The following is a 21,391-nucleotide window of genomic DNA, read 5'->3' on the forward strand; positions in this document are numbered from 1 at the left end:
CCTATATAAGTAGTATGAGCAGATGCCTGTAAAAGCTACACAAGCTACACTAAAAGCAGCAGATACCTCAGTGAATGGCCTAAAACCATGGCGCTTTTAACTGTAATACAAGCAAATAGAACCCCCAGGTGGCTAAAGCTGCCTTAGCACGACTCGATAAATAATTCTGGTGTTCATCAGAAGAAACAGTTCCATTTTCACTGTTTGACAAAAAAGAAGAAAGTAATCAACACTAAGGTGAAGAAAATCGCTTGTTCATTAGACTCAGGCATGTGACAATGGCTATTCTAAATGCTCTACCTAATTGTTACAACTGGACTATAGGGAAAAGAACTTCCGCGTAAAATGGACCTAATTTATGGCTACTGCTTAAAATATTAGAGAAAGATCCTGACCCAAAAAATGAGCAAATAAAGGGATTTGGACCCAAAAGGACGAGAAAGAGCATGGATAACAGTAAACTAACCCGAATAAGTAAAATTTAGCTCTAGCACAATGAATTCCGTTGTATAAACTGCCATCGTATAAAATTTGATACTCATCCAGACTTTTACAAGGGATTTGTTTTTTCTTTCGAGGGAGGGGGAGATATTTTAATAAGAAGTATTCAGAAGTTAGGGATTGTAAAGTTCAGTACCGGATTCTTTACCTTTACTTGTAATAGCTTAAAACCGAGTCAACAAGATACAGATTAGGACTGACATAATCCTCAGTCAGTGACAAGTAAATCTAATTCGATCCACTTTCCTTGAAATTTTTCTTGATTCTTGATTCTCAACTATGAGACAGTTTCTAGTAACTCAAAACAGATTTTTACAATCCAACCTTTGGAATTGTAAGATTAATGCATGCATTTGATAAAAAAAGAAAAAAGAAGAGAAATCAGCAGCTTAAAGTTGCAATATTGGTTTAAAGAAGTGATTAATACACATCCTCTACTGGTATTTCAGAATCTACAAAAAGTCAGCAGGGTTGAGGATCCATCGATCATGAATTTTATAGCTTGAAATTTCTGTAGACATACTATTTGGAATAACAGTTTGTGCCAGACAAATTTCAATTATGAACGATGCTTATTGCCAATTATTCCCTCCCATTCCAATCCTTTCGGAAGCCTTCAGCTATTTAATTAGTAATCTTGGAGTGGTCAACAGCCGGGCGTATTCCCACAGCATAATAAAAAGAAAGAGATCCAGACATCGATTACGACATTGTCTTTCTAAAGTGAAACTGAATGTCATGGCAGATTTGTACTTCTTAGGGAGATGAAATTGAGCCTTTCTGAAAGGAAAGCTCCATAAGATCTTTCTAGTTTATAGCTTTGCCGAAAACAATGTCAAAATGTGGGCTAACATGTCAGATCTCTAGAAGGTTTTGGAGGATGTTTCACTAAACAGTAAATTATAATATGCAAGAAAAACTGAAATGCAACAACTGAAGCTCCAAACGATTTTGAAATTTGTATTGTCTTCTTTCCCTCGTACACCCTTTTCTTCCTCTATAGATTCTATATCTTTTTCTCTTTTTTCTGTAATAGTAAACGGTTCTGGTGGTACTTCTAATAGAATATTAAGAGTTTCATACCAGATTTCTTTCGTGTTTTAAGATTTATTTTTGGTAAAATGTTCAATTTATATCACTTAATGACACCTTCCTTTAATCTTTTATTCATCTTAATCCTTTAATCTCGCACTTGGCCAAATGTCAATAGGGTTTCATTTGCAACAGAAGCTCCAATAAAAAAAAAACTTTTGACATACTATCTATGCAAATAAACGTTGTACCTCATTTTATTTTTGAGATTATACAAAACTACTAGGTCAAAAAATACTAATAATATATCTTACTAACCATAAAGACCCTTTGCAGGCCCTTAGCTAGCAAAAGCTGACTTTACTACCTTTTGATCCCCATCCTGAACTCATCCGAGCGTTCAGCCTTTATGGATGGGTTTGGGACTTCGCCACTTATGTGCTTGTTATTTTCAGTCAGTATCATCTTCTGCTTAAACCTTCTTGTTGGTGGGTTTTTTCAACTCTGGGGAGTAGCAAGTCCCTCACTCTGTTTTCGGCTTATAACTTCCGGATTATTTATCAAAGAGTGTATTTTTACATATTACAAATTATGAAGTCATACAAGGAACGTTAATTGATTAAAATTATCACAATTACATGTTGTTTTTTTTCTCATTTCTGAACATTCATCATAATTTTAATAGAACCTACTGCATAATAAGGGAAAACAAAGGATCTCTTCGCAGGATTGTCTCGGGTAGTTGATGTATGACGTCACATGATTGTGACAGAGCTGGAGATTACAAACATAACAATAATTATATAGGAAACAGAAGCCACCTAAACAAGTAATGTAGACACAAAAAGACAAAATAGTCGAATCTTCGTACTTATTAGAGAACAAAATACCACCTGAGTGTAGTTTTCTTTTGTTTTGTTTTTTGTTCATTAGTCCATAAAATATATTACTAATGAATAAACAATCACCTTGTATTATTATTTTGACTTATGCTGCACCTGTTTTACTCTTGTTTTTCATTATTGTACAAGCGTTCAGGCAGAATTTTCTGTCTCCTCAGGAGTTAATTCTAGTCTTAAAAATCAACGCTTGATCTTTTTACTAAAAGATAAAGTAGCCTAATTGGGAATTTAACTTTAGAAAATATAAACCTTAGCCTCCATCTCTAATCCTAAAAATATTTAAAAACTGAATTCAAAAATAACTGATGTTAAAAAAAAACATTGAGTCTCAAGAGTAGAACCAGAATGAAGGTTGTTTCTTTATGTATTTCGTCCCAACTTCAACAATAAAACACCACTTACAAACATGCACAAAGGAAGAGAGAAGGGGATAAGGAAGGGCTCCAAAATTACTTTAACCCCCCCCCCCCAGCCTGTAAAAATGCACGGCAGTTTTTACCAAGCCCAAAAATTACTCAAAAACGATTTTTTTATTAACCCTCCAAAATTCTTATAACCATTTTCAGAACCAGATCCGGTCCAAGCCCCTGTCAGTTCTATTTTCTTAGATTCCCTAGTGGCTAGTCAAGAAAAAGAGATTTTAGATTATCTAAGCAGGCATTCATGAAACGTGCTTCAACCGCCTGACACTTTTCTCAGACACAATTCTGCCCCGGGGAATGCAGCTATATCTTTTATGCTATGATCTTTCTAGGAGGCCTTAAAAACATATCAAATCAAGTTTATTAAAGAGAAAAATGAGAGACTCTTTAAGTAAGAGTCTTTTTTAATTACATGCGCCATCAAAAAAAAAAAATCCCGTCATAGCCAATATGAATGGGTCGATCATCTTTTTCTTTTGTTTTTTAGGAGTGTGAAAATAGCATTGTTAAGCTTTTCGTTAAAACCAGTTTATTATGTCGAGGAAATCAATAAAACGGATGAAATATAGAAAAAAAAATGAAAAAAATGAAAAAATGATCCCGTCATATGAAAAAAAAATATGAAAAAAAAATCCCGTCATAGCCAATATGAAATAGCATTGTTAAGCTTTTCGTTAAAACCAGTTTATTATGTCGAGGAAATCAATAAAACGGATGAAATATAGAAAAAAAAATGAAAAAAATGAAAAAAATGATCCCGTCATATGAAAAAAAAATATGAAAAAAAAATCCCGTCATAGCCAATATGAAATAGCATTGTTAAGCTTTTCGTTAAAACCAGTTTATTATGTCGAGGAAATCAATAAAACGGATGAAATATAGAAAAAAAAATGAAAAAAATGAAAAAATGATCCCGTCATATGAAAAAAAAAATATGAAAAAAAAATCCCGTCATAGCCAATATGAAATAGCATTGTTAAGCTTTTCGTTAAAACCAGTTTATTATGTCGAGGAAATCAATAAAACGGATGAAATATAGAAAAAAAAATGAAAAAACGATCCCGTCATATGAAAAAAAAATATGAAAAAAAAATCCCGTCATAGCCAATATGAAATAGCATTGTTAAGCTTTTCGTTAAAACCAGTTTATTTCCTCGAGGAAATCAATAAAACGGATGAAATATAGAAGATATTCAAAAGTGCAAAACAATAATTGACAATAATAAAAATATACAAAGGTATTTTCAAAGACCACTCTGCCTTTCCATGACGTATAAAGAGTGGCTCAAATAGGGATAAATCCGTTTATTAGACAGTAAAAAAAAAATGATAAAAAACTTTGAGTATATCTGCTGATAATGGTCACTATATATGTGATCGAAATATTCAGAGTTTTTGTCATTATTTTTCACTGTCTAATAAAAGGATTTATCCCTATATGAACTGTTACTTGTAAGCAAAATATAATAATACAATAAAGTACTTTAAAAATTATGAAAGACAAAAAATCTGTAAAAATTACAGTAAAACTTCATGAATATCTTTCTCATTTAATACAAAGAGAAGCTTGCAAGGGAATTTGGCTGCAGCAAGTCAAATGCGACAGGTGACAGTTTTTCCGAATAGAGACAAATACCCAACGTCAATAGCCCAATTCCTTTTTCTTGGTGATTAGCAGTATTAGCAGTTATCGTACACAAACTCTGTCGTATTTGATCAGATACGATTGTGTACTGTTATTTAAGATTGTTATCGTATAAGCAAATAAAGTTTATCGATTGAGATAGAAATTAGTGAGACATGTTTTTCTGTTCTACCAAATTCTGGGCCAGGCATTTTGAATTGCACCATAAGTAAATCTACGAAAAAAGAAAAAAAATAATGTAGAAATACAAAAAAGGCGTTATGTTACTACGACTTCTGTATCATAATATCAGTAACATGTTTTGGTACAACCCATAATATTGTTCAGCTACAGAAATGATAGAGTTTACGTGTTTTCTATATTTCGAGACTGTCAATTTTAGACCTTCTGATAGTTTTTATATGTAATTTTGAAAACAATTTATGCCAGTAAAGCTGCAGCCTTCTCCAGCTCTCCTCCCCCTCCCTCATCCCACCAACAATGACTAATCGCCGATACTATTGAGTCACTCAAGAGGAAGACATATTTACCGTTAGCCGTCAATGTACATTTTGCGACAACTCCTTTTAGTTGAACAACATCAACCAGCCCTAATCCGTGGGCTGTGCCAACTGCAATTAAACCCCAACTTGAATGTAGAGCTAAGCAGGTTATGGCAGCAGGTGGATGAAGCTGCACCACACTGGAAGCCTTATACCCAAATGGCTGTTTAATTGGTTCAGTTCTGGTGTCTAACTTGGAGTGACCTTTCCAAACAAAATTATCTCGATCAGATACAATGTCTAGTGTCATCACCTACAACAAAAATGCAGCTATTAAGAAAACGCAGCTACAACACAAATACAGCTATTAAGATTTAAAGAAGAACAAATATTCCCTTTTTTTCTTAAGAGCAAAAATACTTCAATATAGTTGCCATTTTACGCTGAATTTAAACATAGAATGTTCGTAGGCTATATTACTGTTTTTTGTTTTTTGTTTTTTTTTTAGTTTTAGCCCACTGATTTTCGGAATCGTTTTTCTGAAATACCGCAAATTTTACCAAGAATAAAAAAAAAATAATTACACATACGATTTTGGCTATGATAAAAATTTAACATAGCCTTTATTCAGAAGCTTTTCGTAACAATTAAAAGTTTTTTTAAACAGCCAAATAGTGAATTGAAACAAAACAGCAATACAGGAAAGTTTTAGGTGATAGAAAACTCTGTCCCCATATTGAATGCCGCATTTTCACCCCTTTTTCGATTATAGGACACATGGTTAACAACTGTGAATTTCCTCAATTTACGGCCCTTTTCCAAGGACCTGTATACGATATCTCAAAATCTTGATCAAACGTCCTTGGAGATTGTGGGAGGGGTGATAAAAATGGATAAAGGAGGGCCTTGTCCCCTCGAATTACTTTTAACTCTTAACAAAACCAACATGTTAATTCTTGAGCAAAAAAGATGTTTATTAGTGGTTCGAAAGAGCTTACATCATTTTTCCTTAGCTAAAAAACGATTTTCTTCGTATCTTTATGCTCTTCCTTGTTAAACCTAAACGGATCAAAAACAAAACCCAGTTTAATATTATTAAGTAAATCCGTACACCACGTGATGTCTCGCTATTTTGGAAAGTAGTTTAACCCCGTTCACACAAATGCTTAGCTCGGCATTAATTTATAGCCATCATCACTTGGTAGAAAACTATTACGCTTACACATATAATAACTATCTAAGCATACATGCCAATTAGACCTGAAAAAAAAAATCAGTGAAAAACGCAACAGAGTATAGAGAAAACTTTACCCGAGCATTATCGTCATTTTATTCAAGCGTTAAAACGAAAAAAAAATTCTTGTGCCTCTAACCATTTTTACAGATATAGCTGTCGAGAATAGGTTATATCGTAAGAAATTTCTTCAAGAAGTACTAAAATAAACACTAAGTATGAAATTAGTCCCATTACTCACGATCATAAAGCTCTAAAAGCCTAATCTTCCCAAGTTTTTTTTTATTATTTCATATACAAAGCTCCTGAAATTATATCCTATTAAATATTTATATTCAGATTTTCTGTAAAAATAACAAGTCTTTGAGGATTGAGAAATATTGATCGAAGACAGTTCATATAGTTTATTAATTAGTATCATATCAATTAATGAGGCTAAACCCTCTAAGGCAGTGGTTCTCAAACTTATTTAGACAATGTACCCCTTTTTACCCACAAAACATTTTATGTACCCCTTCTCAGTTACCGGTACCAAGTAATCTATAGCTAAAATATAAATAAAATTGCAAGTCCTAGAGTTAAAGGGTTAATTTTTTTTGTTGGCTGGTCACGTGCCCCTTACAAATTTTTGCGTACTCCCAAGGGGTATGCGTACCATAGTTTGAGAACCACTTCTCTAAGGCTTTGCAGGAGTCTCCACACTTTCCCATTACTTTGTTTTTATCATGGTATAAAGAAGCTACTAAAGAGCTTTTCTAATTAAAAAAATATAATCAGCTTTTCTATAAAAATAAAAATATTTGAAGACTGAGAAATATTGATGGAAGACATTTTGTGTTGTTTAATAATAAGTATCGCACCAATTAATGAGCCTTAACCCGCTAATTTCTTGTAGATTGTCTCCGAACTTTTCCAATTTTTTTCGAGACAATTTCATTTCTATTTCACTTAAGAAATTTAGTCTAATAGGTTGAAAAAATGTCAACCCTTTATCAGTTCTCTGTTAAAAATAGCAAGACTACACTGTCCTGAGCCCCATCCTAAAAAATTAAGAACAGTCATCAATACGTCCATTAGCTTCAAGAATAAAAAAAAATATTACTCTTTTTAGTAAATATAAGCTGTCGAGATATCTTTTTGTACTCCAATAACACCATATCAAAACAGGATATTTCTATCTTTATGATCAACCTCGTGTGATTCCTGATATGATGCATTCACAATAAACTGTTCAAAAATCATTAGTCTTGAAGTAAAAAAAGCGATTCTTAATTATCCAAGAGCCTTATTGCATGACAAACATTCGTCAGTTGAAGAAAAATTAATAGTAAGTACTAACAAAAAAAAAGAAAAATCTCTTTCCCTATTCAACACGAAGGTTACTGAGTTAAAACATTCGATAAAGCAACAAACAAAAACTTTTTCAGATTTTTTTTTTTTTTTTTTTACTTGAGGTAAACCAAAAATTGCATCTATAAAAGAGCAATAAAGAGCTGGAAATTAAGAACAGTTCTTTTCATAGTACGAAGCCTTGAATATACAGGATGTCCACTGTAAAGTAAAGGTAAAAGGTAAAGGATACGGCATTAGACTTTACAGTCCCTACCGGCGGTGCTGATCTCCGTTTCTTGGCCCTTCAGCCAGGAAGTGCAATGGGGGGTTGGGGGCCAGCCATCCTGTGCTTGCGCACACCCTTCCTGTTTACCTTCCCCAGATTTCTCCAGGTACCCATTTAGAGCTGGGTCGACTCTGGCTAAGCTTACAGAGTCACGCCACTGACCCCCGTCCCAACTGAAGAATTGGGTACACCGGGATTCGAAACCGCGTCCTCTCAGACAAAGGATCCCGAATCCAGCGCACTAACCAACTCGGCCAAGTCAATACCTAGACAATGAAGCCTTGGATCAAAAGAAATCCCCCTGTCAATGTTCACAGAGGGATAGATAATTGCGTAACGTTTACGGAGTAAATACCCCCCTCCTCCTCCAGGAGCCACTGACACCAACGTGATATTTTCAGAAAGCAACACTTAAAATGTTACGTAGTTGTAAAATACTCGGAAAAAGATCGTTTTTTTTAAATATCCCTATCAAAAGTTGTAAGCAAACTAACAGTGAAGTAAGGTAGCACAGAAATTGGACAGTCATGCTCTGAATTGGAGCTAAAATAAACATACTTAAGTGCACACCCCTCCTGTAATATCAACTCCTTCAATCACTTGCACAATTTTTTAGAAACTAGTTTAATTTCCAAATAAATTCAAAAGCGAAGAACTTTTTGTTTTTAGATAGTGGGCCTTGTTAGTTGATATTAAATTTAATAAAACATAGGTACTTTGCGACTACGATACAAAGATCAGAGTAATTTTGAAACAACGAAGGTCAATATAACAACCACGAAGAATTGGATATAAAAATTAGAAAAGTTCTTCAATTCATGTTTTGCTTATTTTAGTGAACATCGACTACAAGTATATTTAGGAGTATATTATTAGTATATTAAAATATTATAAATATATATTTTTTATCCTAAAAATATTAGTATATTAAAAGTATATTATTTCATAATACAAATCTAGGAGAGGTTTACCTTTCCACAGAATCGTCATGAAAATTAATTTCCTTAAAACCTTAGATTTTAGATACCGCAAAATTTTAGATACTTTTCTTTTTAATTTCAGGTAATACAGTTTTTTCAGGTAATAGCTCCAGTAAAATCCAAGGAGTCTATGCATTCTAAATTACATATTATAAAAAAATATAAGTACCAAATCGAGATAAAAAAAAAACAACTACATTTTGAAAGTCAGAGAATTATCCAGATAATTTATCTTTAGCTTGTATGATCCTTGGATCCATAGATAACAAATTCAGCTGCTGCCCTGATCAGGACTCGAGGGGAGGAATTTATTTCACGGGGTGGCAATATATTGGGAGGACAAAAAGAACAGTTAAATAACACAAAAACATGAAATTCCGAAAGTCGCTGAATTCTTTTAGGAGAGGGAGGGGCCCCCATGAGCAATATCTGATCGTTAATGGATCATTTCTAAGACAATTCATCATTGCTACAGACAGAGGACGCCAAAACAATCATTCTGTTATTATGTTCTCAACCAATATACAGTTACACATACTTTTCCGCATACTGAATGGCCTGCATAGCAGAGGTACTGATCTCCTGATTCTCTGCCTTCGGCCGGGAGTGTAATGCATGTTTGGGGGTAAATCATCCGACAATTCCCCTATACTGTAAAATAATTTTCCTTAAATATCTATATTTTTTTGCATTTTTTTACATATTTTTATATTAAAATAATTTTTTTATGTTTAAATTATTTTTTTAAATCAAAATAAAAATAATTTTTTTTACATTTTTTTATGCCAGGTAATCATCGGAGTTGGTTCAACTCTGGCTGAGCTTACAGAGTCACACCACTGACTACTGATCCAAACCAAATAACCAGTGACATCGGGACTCAAACCCCTGTCCTTACGGTCAAAGGCTCTCGAGTTTAGCGCACTAACCACTCGGCTAGGAGAGTTGAAACAGAACAACTCGGCTAGTTCAACTATTAACGGATATAGTCAAAATTATAATATCTTAGTCCCAAAAATATTGCAGAGACCTTTTTATGACCTTGCCAAGCACAATTTTTGAAAGAAAAACTTCATAAAAGCCTTCCCTAGTTCAAGAAATGAGACAAAAATAGATTGTTTAATGACAAAGCAGCATAAACAAATGGAAAGATTTTCTCAGAATCCTACTTGTCGTTCGTATTTTCCTTTCATCAAGATTACATTAGCTTATGATGAACATGATAAACCATGGAAAAACACTGAATCCGTACTTGGCATAAGAAAAGGAGCCAAGAGAGAATTTTCAATTCTATCGTTTTTATATAAACTTAACCGACAGAAAAGGACTAATGTATAAAGTCCAATAATCACCATAAACACGAAGAATGAAAAAAAAGTATTGAGTACAAATATTAAGAGATTTCAAAAATATAAAATAACAAGATACCCAGACCTATCGACATAATTTTAAACTTAAGCATTAAATCCCTAAAATATTTTCCTTGGCACCAATATTCATTTTTATTTCGATCCGTTAAAAACTTGTGCAGTACTGAATTATTTAATTCGTTTAATGGTATTTTCATATAAATCGGGCAAGTTGCGTAAGTTCTTTCACTTCAAATTTTTCATTTCGAAGCATGACGTAGAATTTCGTAAGAAGTATGACTTTGTAAACTCGTCTTTAGGAGAAAGTGTATTTAGTGTTTATTAATGCAGATAATAAACGCCATCTATTCCATCAGTAACTCTGATACTTAAAATCAGCTAGGAGTAAAAATTAATGAATAATCTAAATTTTAAGCATTTATGTGTAATTGCATCAGTGTGAAAACAATAACACTTAGTCGGAAAATTTAAAATCAATAGACCTTATATGTAATCAAAAAGTTAAAAAAGCAAAAAACAACCGAGATAAACAAATGTTTTATTAAAAACACTTTGAGTATGCCTTTCTAATATCCAATTAAATCACCACAGTTTCTATTAGTAAGATGATAATTAAGAGACTCAATTCATTTCGTAAAACTGGAAATTTCCTTTTTGGGGATCTCGTGGAGATCCTGTTTTAATTGAATATAGCCTTTTAATCTCACTGAACTTTAAGCCTTGTGTTTTTAGACGTTGAACGAATTAAATTAAGAAAAACCTAGTTGTTTTGAATGTGTCACAGACGTTATTCAAAACAGGCTTTTTCCTTAAATCTAAATATGTAGTTCAAATTATTGGTGACCTTCAAGAAGAAGTAAAAAATGATAAGATAATTTCAAAATTAAAAATACCACAATGAAAAGCTATGCCAAATCCTTCATCTTATTAGAAATAATTTATACACAGACGTTAGACATAAATACACAATTTATAACACTAATTTGAATAAAAATTCATAGAAGCATAAAGGCTAACAAAACTCCCTCAAAGAAAGTAATAGTTGACAAAAAGATATTTGACTTTTTACACGTGGAAGGCAAAAGTGAAAAAAGAAAGATTCTAAAATCTAAACTCTCCAGAGATTTGAGCAAAAAGGTGTCAATGTATCGAAATACTTTTCAGGAGGTGTCATTATACTGATATTAAGGAGGAGAAAATACAATCAGGTGAAATGAGGAGTAAACACATTAAAGTGTTTTCCGTGAGGTATTCATACATTTACATTCAGGAGGAGAAAGGAGGGATCAATGCACTGGAATGCTTTTCAGAAGAACTGAACAAAAATTACAGAAAAAAGGGTAAGTCATGGATCAATCGTAAAATGTGACAGTAAGGTGCGAAATCAAAACTTAAAAAAGAAAAGAAATTATTCTGTATATGAGGGGGACTACCCTTCCTCATCCCCCGTTCTTCACGCTCAAGTCTTAAAGCTCTTTAAAAATAATTTTCATTCAAAATCAAGGGTCCTTGTGTTTGAGAAGTCTTTCTAAAAAAATCAGGAGTAAAAGTCAAATTTAGCGTAAAGAGGAAGGGTAGATGAAGGGGCAAATCAATAAGGTCGCTTCACTTTATGGGGGTGTTTCCTTTTTTTTAATTTTTGGGGTGTTCTTTTTTCGAAGATTAGGTGAATTTTCTCAGGCTCATAGCATTTGATGAGCATCATCAAGCTAAATGAGCTCAATAGTTTTTAGAAAATGTGTCACGTTTTTAGATTACGAACTTGACGAGAAACAATGAAAAATCTGCCTTGAACGTTGAAAAGAAACGGTTTCTCAGAAGAAAAAAATAAGAAGAAAAAGCTACTAGAAAACTTTTTTAGAGAAAGTAATAAAAAATATTCTGATATAGAGTCTGTTAATCCAAATATTACTGCATTCTTCTCAAAAATACAAATCAAAATAATAATTCAAAGAAACTGCACATCAAAAACATAATTGGGTTAGATTCAAATTCAGACTATAGGTGACCATCTACATTTGTAAACTACATCATACATGGTTATGTTTTCAAGGACATAATATTTAAGAAATGGAAATAATTCAGAAGTGGCATTTCCTTATTATCATATAAACAAAAAAAGTTAGATGAAGCACTAACATATAATAACTTTCCATTGAACTAAACATTTTATATCTACCTATACAATTGACGTGTCCTTAACTCCCAGCTATTCAGTAGTCTTCTGTTCTAAAAACAATCACGTGACGATATAAAATAGGTAGGCCTACGTGAAACCTAGACATTTCTCATTACAGATACAGTCAGTGCGTTTACTTAAAATGGTGACTAATCCTATTCATAGATTTGGTAAATCTACACTACTTGTCACACCACTACTCTACACTACTACACTACACTCTCTACACTACACCAAACTACACTACTCTACACTACACTAAATATACACTACTCACACCTAGGAAATAGAGTCGAGATCAAGTCGAAGAACTTTTTTAAGTGGGGAGGGGACTTCAATTTTAATGTTGAGGAATAGGAATAAAAATATTTTGTTCCAGTCCTCACAAAAGAATGTATACTATTCAATGCAAGTAATTCACCAGATTTTTTGGCTAAAAAGAAAAAATTTTCTTTTTTTGGCTTTTTTAGCTCTTAAAAAGAGCTAGAGCAGACATCTCAATACGACAAAGGTAATCGGACGGTCTAATAGCAATCTTGAACTATTATTAAATGAATTAAAAAAATAAAAAAGATTAAAATAAACGAAAAGACAGGTCACATTCACATATTCACAAATTTAATCATTGTTCCAAGCCAAATATAATTAACATAATCACGAAATTATTTAACTTATAATATTCCCATCGACAATTTGAACTCACAGGATATTTGCATGGGAAGACGTTTGCCCCCTCCCCCCAGATTTTTCACCTCCTCCCTCTAGATTTTCAAAAGTACGTTTTTCTTTTTGTCATTCCATTGAAAATTGTTTGTTTGTTGTTGTTTTTTTTTGTACTTTTTGCTGAAAAAATTGATGGCAAATTTCTCCCTCCCCTTTAATTTCTGTGAATTGATGTTACTGACGGATTTTGTCATCAAAATTAAAAAATAAAACTGGTACACCTTATATTTCATTTTCATTAAAAAATGTATATTCCACTTTACCACGCCGCTTTACCACGTCCGATGCTTGTCTATGGATATTTCATGGGATTTATAAATTATTTATATTTATGACTTCAAAATAAAAGCGTATGAAAAAAAAACATAATTTCAACTATTTATATTTTCCTTTGCGCATGCACAAAATACATCAGAGAATTTTAAATATACCAACAACAAATACTTTATCCTTTCCTTTTAGACTCCTATCATAAACTTCAAAATTTACATTTCTAACTTTATAATTAAACTAAGTTTCCCCTCTTCAAAAGCATATGAAATACGAAAGCTTATTCTCTCATATAAAGAAAGCTCGATAAAAGGAAAAGCGGGAAGACTTGTTAAAATTCCATTGTTGCACTTATGGAACTTATTTTAGATGAAAACGAGGCCATGGATAAGTACTTTAAGGAGTCAAATACTAATTCTGAAAATCATAGTGTCCAGGTTTAAATTGGCTAATGATATTAAAGAACATACCTGCAAAAAAGGAATGGAAGATCCACCCCATTTATATAGACTACATAGGAGACTAATCGTGCTTTACTAAATAAATGTAAATCTAGTAACTATAATGAATATGGTATTGTTGACTTTTCCTAACTAAAGAAACAATTCTGTATACAGATAATTTTTGACATTATGAATTATCTGTCCTTCAAGCAGATAAATCTTTTTTTTAAAACCTAGTTTCATTTCATAATCAGTTCCATGGAGCCCCAAATCTTGCTATGAAAAACAATTCTAAAAACCGGTGTTTTATTATATTGCTGCCTTTTTGCAATACATCAAAGAATTATTTTAATTAGGGCTTGCAATCTACAATCAGGGACAAACATGCAAACATATATGCAAGATGTGAAAATGTGTTTGATTCAAAGGATCCCAAGGAAACATTGACAAATGCTAGCCGCAACAGGCACTTTTTCTGACCTTGTAACCTGATATTACCCACAAAATCGTTTAGCGATATTCAACTACTTTCTTATATCATTAATAAAATTCATTTATTTTATGCATTTTCCCAATCCGCTTTTTTTTTCAAAATAATTCCTACACAGAAAAATTGTAAACGATAGTCCGCATCTTAAAAAAAAAAAATAACTTATTAGTTTACACTTTTTAACCTCCTCTTTCTTAAAAGGGAGCCAGATAATAGGGTTCCGCTATAATTTGGCTTCCCTAAAAAACGAAATAAAGTTTAACTATATGATATGATAACTATATGATATATATAATATGATATGTATGATATGATATATACACCATAAGATATATCATATACATGATATGAAATGCATATATGATATGACATATATGTATACATTAGTTTGTTTATATATATATATATATATATATATATATATATATATATATATATATATATATATATATATATATATATATATATATATATATATATATATATATATATATATATATATATATATATATATATAAATATATATATATATATGTATATATATACATATGATGATACATGATAAAATGACATATGAAATTATATATATAGTATGGCATTTTAAAGATTAGTTTCTTTTCCAACATTTTGTTTCCCTTTCCTTCTTAAAGAAATCCTTACCTAATTGTTGATTCAAAGCCCTAATTGAAATAATTCTTTGATGTATTGCAAAAAGGCAGCAATATAATAAAATACCGGTTTTAGAATTGTTTTTCATAGCAAGATTTGGGGCTCCATGGAACTGATTATGAAATGAAACTAGGTTTAAAAAAAAAAGATTTATCTGCTTAAAGGACAGATAATTCATAATGTCAAAAATTATCTGTATACAGAATTGTTTCTTTAGTTAGGAAAAGTCAACAATACCATATTCATTATAGTTACTAGATTTACATTTATTTAGTAAAGCACGATTAGTCTCCTATGTTGTTTTTGTTCGTTTTTTTACTCTCACAATTTAGAATTATTAGAATAATTTCTAGATAATAGTAGGACACTGTGGCACTCATTCTATTGCCAACTGTAAGTTCGAGCCCCCTTTTTAAGGGTCAAGACTGATTGCAGGGCAACCTGTCATCCTTTCAACGCCATATTTACCCCTGGAAGCCCCTCCTCCAGCCCAAATTGGCATCGGATCAAAATTGTCTTTTTAGTCGAAACATCCCACGGGTCTAAAAACTGTTCTCTCCAGGGAGGACATGGTAGCAGGACCCACGAGGATAAGGGTTAAATTTCTAAAAATAGCCCGTGTAAAACAGAGGCCCCTTAGAAACATTTGAATACAAAGATGGACATTTCGAAAAAAATGTTTATTTCAAATGAAAATGACTTTTTTGAAAAGAGTCAGGCATGGATTTTTATGCCTATATGATTGAAGAGCCCGAAGTGCACTAAGGCCCGTATTCAATTTTTTTTCAAGGATTTTCACTCTGTAACATGAACGAACCTAGAGTAAATTCCTTAGGTCCTTGTCCTATTCCCTCCCCACCCCCTTCAGCCTTTTCCAATTCTGATTAATTTTAATAAGAAACTGGACAAATTCCACTTTGTTGAAATCTGAGTTATAAAAGAAGCCTAAATTTTTCAAGAATTTTTTAGCAGTCATATAAAGACAGGCTCTTTAGTCAATATCACTTTCATAGGAAACTGAGGGACGGTAATAGAATACTTAATTGTAATAATTTGTCTTTGGTTTTAATTTAGTTTGCTTTTATTTAAGTTTTGTATTTTTTTTTAATTAATGATCCATTGTAACAGTTATTCATTTTATGTTCCATCTCTCCATTCATACTACTTTCTGTCTATTTTCAGCTATATATCACATAAATCTAATCTCTACTCGTTTTAAGTCAAAAATAGGTCTTTGTTTTTCCTTGGAAAACTGTCTTTTTTAAATTTAATTCTCCTTTAAAAAAAAAAAAAAAAGTTCGTGTTAGTTTTTTTTTTGCACCAGCTATTACGCTCAAGTCCTATAGGTCAGGTCAGCTGACAATAAGCCTGATAAAAGTAAACTGTCTCCTGCACGGCCACAAAAACTAGTCATTTTTTATTTTCTTTATGTTTAAGTTTCGTTTTTTCAGGGGGGGGGGTCAATGTTGATTTTTTTGTATGGTCTAAAACAATGAATCTGTTTTTCTTCCTAATTGCAGCAGTTATTATTTTCTTAAAATCTTTGTCTGGTGGAGAGGAGACAGCTTACTTATATGCAAGGCAGCTCGTTGCCCATTTTCTTTCCTTTTTTTTATCGAGGTCAGTCGATGTCTAATCAAAACGGCTTTTAAATCGCAAAATTTCAGATTCGGGGAAAGTTTATATATATATATATATATATATATATATATATATATATATATATATATATATATATATATATATATATATATATATATATATATATAATATATATATATATATATATATATATATATATATATATATATATATATATATATATATATATATATATATATATATATATATATATATATATATATATATATATATATATATATATATATATATATATATATATATATATATATATATATATATATATATATATATATATATATATATATATATATATATATATATATATATATATATATATATATATATATATATATATATATATATATATATATATATATATATATATATATATATATATATATATATATATATATATATATATATATATATATATATATATATATATATATATATATATATATATATATATATATATATATATATATATATATATATATATATATATATATATTATATATATATATATATTATATTTATATATATATATATATATATATATATATATATATATATATATTATATATATATATATATATATATATATATATATATATATATATATATATATATATATATATATATATATATATATATATATATATATATATATATATATATATATATATATATATATATATATATATATATATATATATATATATATATATATATATATATATATATATATATATATATATATATATATATATATATATATATATATATATATATATATATATATATATATATATATATATATATATATCTATATTCACAGGTGGGACATAGGGACACAACTACAATGGCGCGTAACTAATATGGCGCGTAACGACTTACGCGCGCGGGGGGGCTTGGGGGGGGGGGCGCGAAGCGCCCCCCCCCCCCCAACTAGGTGTTGGGGTGGCGCGAAGCGCCACCCCAACAGCTAGTATATATATAAATTTCCTGGTAGAGAGAAGACAGTTGATTCATAATTTGATTTTTGCCCAAATTTTAAGCAAAGCAGCACGGCTTGTTCTCTTTTTCTTCGTCTTCTTATTTTAAAGAGAACAATTTATAGGCCTACATAATCAAAACGGACTTTTAAATCTTAAAATTATCCTTACAATACTGCTTCTAAATTAATAAAATGAGCAAATCGTGCAAAAGCTACAGTTACCTTAACTGCTTCATTTCGATCTTCCTCTTCTAAATTAATAATTACAACTTGTCCAGCAGTTCCACCAATAGCAACGAGTCCGGTCCTCTGACAAAATACTATTTTTTTAACTGCTAAACGGGGATCATCAGAATAGGGGTCAAAAACTCCGACCTGAAAAAAATTATAAACAAATTCAGCAAATTTTTTCTTGCATGAGTAATGCCAAAGTGAACTAATGAGATTCTACTTAGTTTTAAGGATTAAAGGTTTTGAAAAGGCATATAGCTGAACGATTTGAACTTTTAGATGTGCCTTCATAAATAATGATCTTAATATAGGTTATGTGTCAAAGGACGTTGACTAGATTGTGTGATTATAACTCTCTTTTTCGTTTTTTTTTTCCCCTGAGGAAGTATCAGAGTTTAGTTTTGGGTCGTTTTGTTAATTTCGTTTCCTTTTTCTTTTCTCCATAGTGTTATCTTTGTGGGTTAAAAATAAATACTTTTCCTTTTTCCCTTGCGTTTCCTTTTCTTTTTTCTTACTTTTTTCTAAAAGATATGGTGCCATTGATATCTTTTTCATTGAAGATGGATTAGCTCACGGATTCGTTTAATTTCGTTTCCTTTTTCATTTCTCCTTAGTGTTATCTTTGTGGATTAAAAATAAATGACGATGATGATGAATACGAAACATGAGCGGCGTTCTATACTGTGTTTGTAAATATTTCTAGTTATCAATACAGCTTTACTTCGTCAGTTCTACTGAACTGTTAGTCTATTTTATTATACTGCTTTTCTTTGTTATATTAGCTTTTTTGTGCTTGCTATTGTTGAGTTACGTGTTTTGAAAAAAATCACGTATTGTATTAAATCAAAGAGTGTTCGAATTTGAGTTATTGAGTTCGTTAAGATTCTACTTTACAACTGGGAACAGAATTTTCAATTTAACTATTATTATTAAATTTATCACCCACACACATACAAAAGTATAAACAGTGGAGTACAGAGAAAAAAAAATCAATAAACAAAGCAAAACAAAAAGTACACGTAACTCAACAATAGTAAGCACAACAAAGCTAATATAACAAAGAAAAACAAACCTCAGGGAGAAAAAAAACGAAAAAGAGGGTAATAATCACACAATCTAGTCAACGTCATTTGACATATAACTTTATTAAGATCCTTAATTTGCAAAGCTCAAATCGTTAAACAATATCCCTATTACAATACCACTGTGGTAAATAATGCATAAGCTTGCAATATTTAAATTATGCTACTTGAATTGTGGAGAGATGCTTTCTCATAAATAAATGCGAGGTAACGGACAGAAAAAGGGTGACTGGCGGAGCAAAACTATGGTATAATCTGCAGAGACCCTTTCGATTATATCTACATTTGACGGCGATATCTTTCCTTAAGCAATACGAATAAATTTAATTGCAGTGTTGACTAAATGTGAACATGTAGAAGATAATGAACTTCCAAGAGATATACCAAGCCAATTTACTTGTGAAGAACATGGAAGAGAAATATTTTCAATAACTAATAGGGTTACAGTGTATTGGCTATTAAAACATATAAACTCGCACTTTTGCATGTTAATAGAAAGTCGAACAGACTCAAGAGATGGCTTTAAATGAGAAAAATATACCATTAAACTTCTACGACTCCGGCTTAATAGACGGACATCATCAGCATATGCAATATGCGATAACCCAACATTACCGTAAAATACAGAAACTGGCAAAGAGCGCAAACAAGACGCTAGAACACAATTAAAAATACTAGAGGACAAAACAGCGCCTTGGCGAACTCATTTTCGCACATAAATTTCTGCAGAAAGCTCTCCTTTCCATTTCAACCGAATTTTAGCTCCAGAATACCAATACGATAAAATCGCCAGAACTGATTTGCTAACCCCAGAAGAAGCCAGGCAATAAAGGGCATTCGAATGTACAACATTATCAAAAGCACCCGAAATATCAACCGCACCACAATCAAGAGGACTCTTAGACTTTATAGTATCTTTCATAAGACGGTTTAAAATATGATGAGCCTGGGAGCAGCTGAAACATTTGCGGAACCCGACCAGCATAGATATGAAATCAGACAACAAATTGATCTCTGGTAATAATAAATACTCAAATAAATTACTTAAAAAACACGCTACAGCGATAGGCTGATAATTACTAAAATTTTCAGGGTCTTTTCCTCGCTTCAGAATAGAAGTGACAAAACTATCCAGCTAAAAAACTATCCAGAACTATTTGTTGGGCAAGGCATGACTAGAATAGCAATTGTAAATGGAAATTAATAGCAGGGCAATCAAGAAAGTGACGAAAATAAATCCCATCACTATCCATAGTTGGAGACCCTTTATAAGTGCAGACCAAATATCATCTGAAGACACGGGTAAAATTTTAGATTTTAAAACGATTTTGATTTCTCCAAAAAATCTGCCTGTAGTTTATTATTCATAGCACTAAACAAAGAGACATAATGATTAGAAAAATCACGTAAACTCAAATTATAATCAACATCAGGAGAACAATTTTCACTATTAATTTCTTTTGTCCGTGAAGGTTTATCCCTAGGACTGTCCCACACATTTAAACGAGCACGGCGTAAACTACTTCTATAATCACGCTAAGATTTCTGTTTGATTGTGAAGACTGCACCAGAAACAGGACGATCGCCTGCAATCCACATGCGTAGCCAGAATTTCGCTTTGGATTTGGCACGATACACGTCAGAATCGATGTTCCAAAGAGGCTTCCTAGTTCCGGATCAAATCCACTCCACTGGAACTTCAGTATCCGCGACAGCTTTAAGGCAGGCGCCAATCTGGTAATAGTACAAGTTAAGATCGGGGCGAGAAGAATTCGTGAGGACAGAAGTTTGCAGTAAATGATATGGCACTTTAATGGTAGATAAAGGGTTGATCTGTCTGAATTCTGATACTAATCACAGTTCAAGTCACCGGCCAGAAGCAAACTCAGATTCTTGGAGAATAGACTTTCTAAGAGAGACTTAAGACTGGACAAGCACTTGGCAAATGCGATAGAGAAGCGATATTGCGGTGATCAGAGGGAAGATAAACCTTCACAAAGGCAAAATTACAGCTTTGAATAGCCAGGATGTTATCATCAGAATGAATCACACAAGGTTTAGATGCATTGCGGAAAAAAGTTGCCAAGCCACCTGAAGGGTAATCTTTCGTTTTTCTTGCCTCACGGGTGAATAAATGGTGGGAGGGGGATCTCTTGAAATAGGAAATATTGGGCTTAGTACGTAGATGCTCTTGCAGAAAAATAATGTCAATAGCTAATGAATTGAATCATTAAGTTTTTGAATTATACCATTGAGGCTGTTGAGATTATGCTTTACAAATATTCCAGTTTTCACAACTATATATTGTAATGCATTCTAAAATACTTAAGAACGCCAAAACAAGCGCAAAACTTGAGTACAAAAAGGGTTGTAACATTGCGAAGGGATACAAATAGGTGCGAAACTTACTTCTTAACAGCTAGTCGCGTGTCATCAGAAAAGGGTCAAAAATCCCAAGCTAAAATAGGATTAAAGAT

At 31.8% G+C, this 21,391-nt stretch overlaps 1 protein-coding gene across 2 annotated transcripts in view; it reads right to left on the reverse strand.

Annotated features, from left to right (window-relative positions):
• Positions 1-21,391, reverse strand: part of LOC136027044 (lethal(2) giant larvae protein-like) — a 275,839-nt gene that overhangs the window by 134,007 nt on the left and 120,441 nt on the right. For both annotated transcript variants that reach the window (XM_065703968.1, XM_065703966.1), the window contains exons 11-12: positions 17,824-17,976; positions 5,033-5,297 (exon numbers count right to left, since the gene is read on the reverse strand). In XM_065703968.1, the coding sequence (XP_065560040.1) occupies positions 5,033-5,297; positions 17,824-17,976 (418 nt within the window). The remainder of the gene's footprint in view (positions 1-5,032; positions 5,298-17,823; positions 17,977-21,391) is intronic.

The sequence above is a fragment of the Artemia franciscana genome, chromosome 5 (genome assembly GCF_032884065.1).
Source record: "Artemia franciscana chromosome 5, ASM3288406v1, whole genome shotgun sequence".
Taxonomy (NCBI): domain Eukaryota; kingdom Metazoa; phylum Arthropoda; class Branchiopoda; order Anostraca; family Artemiidae; genus Artemia; species Artemia franciscana.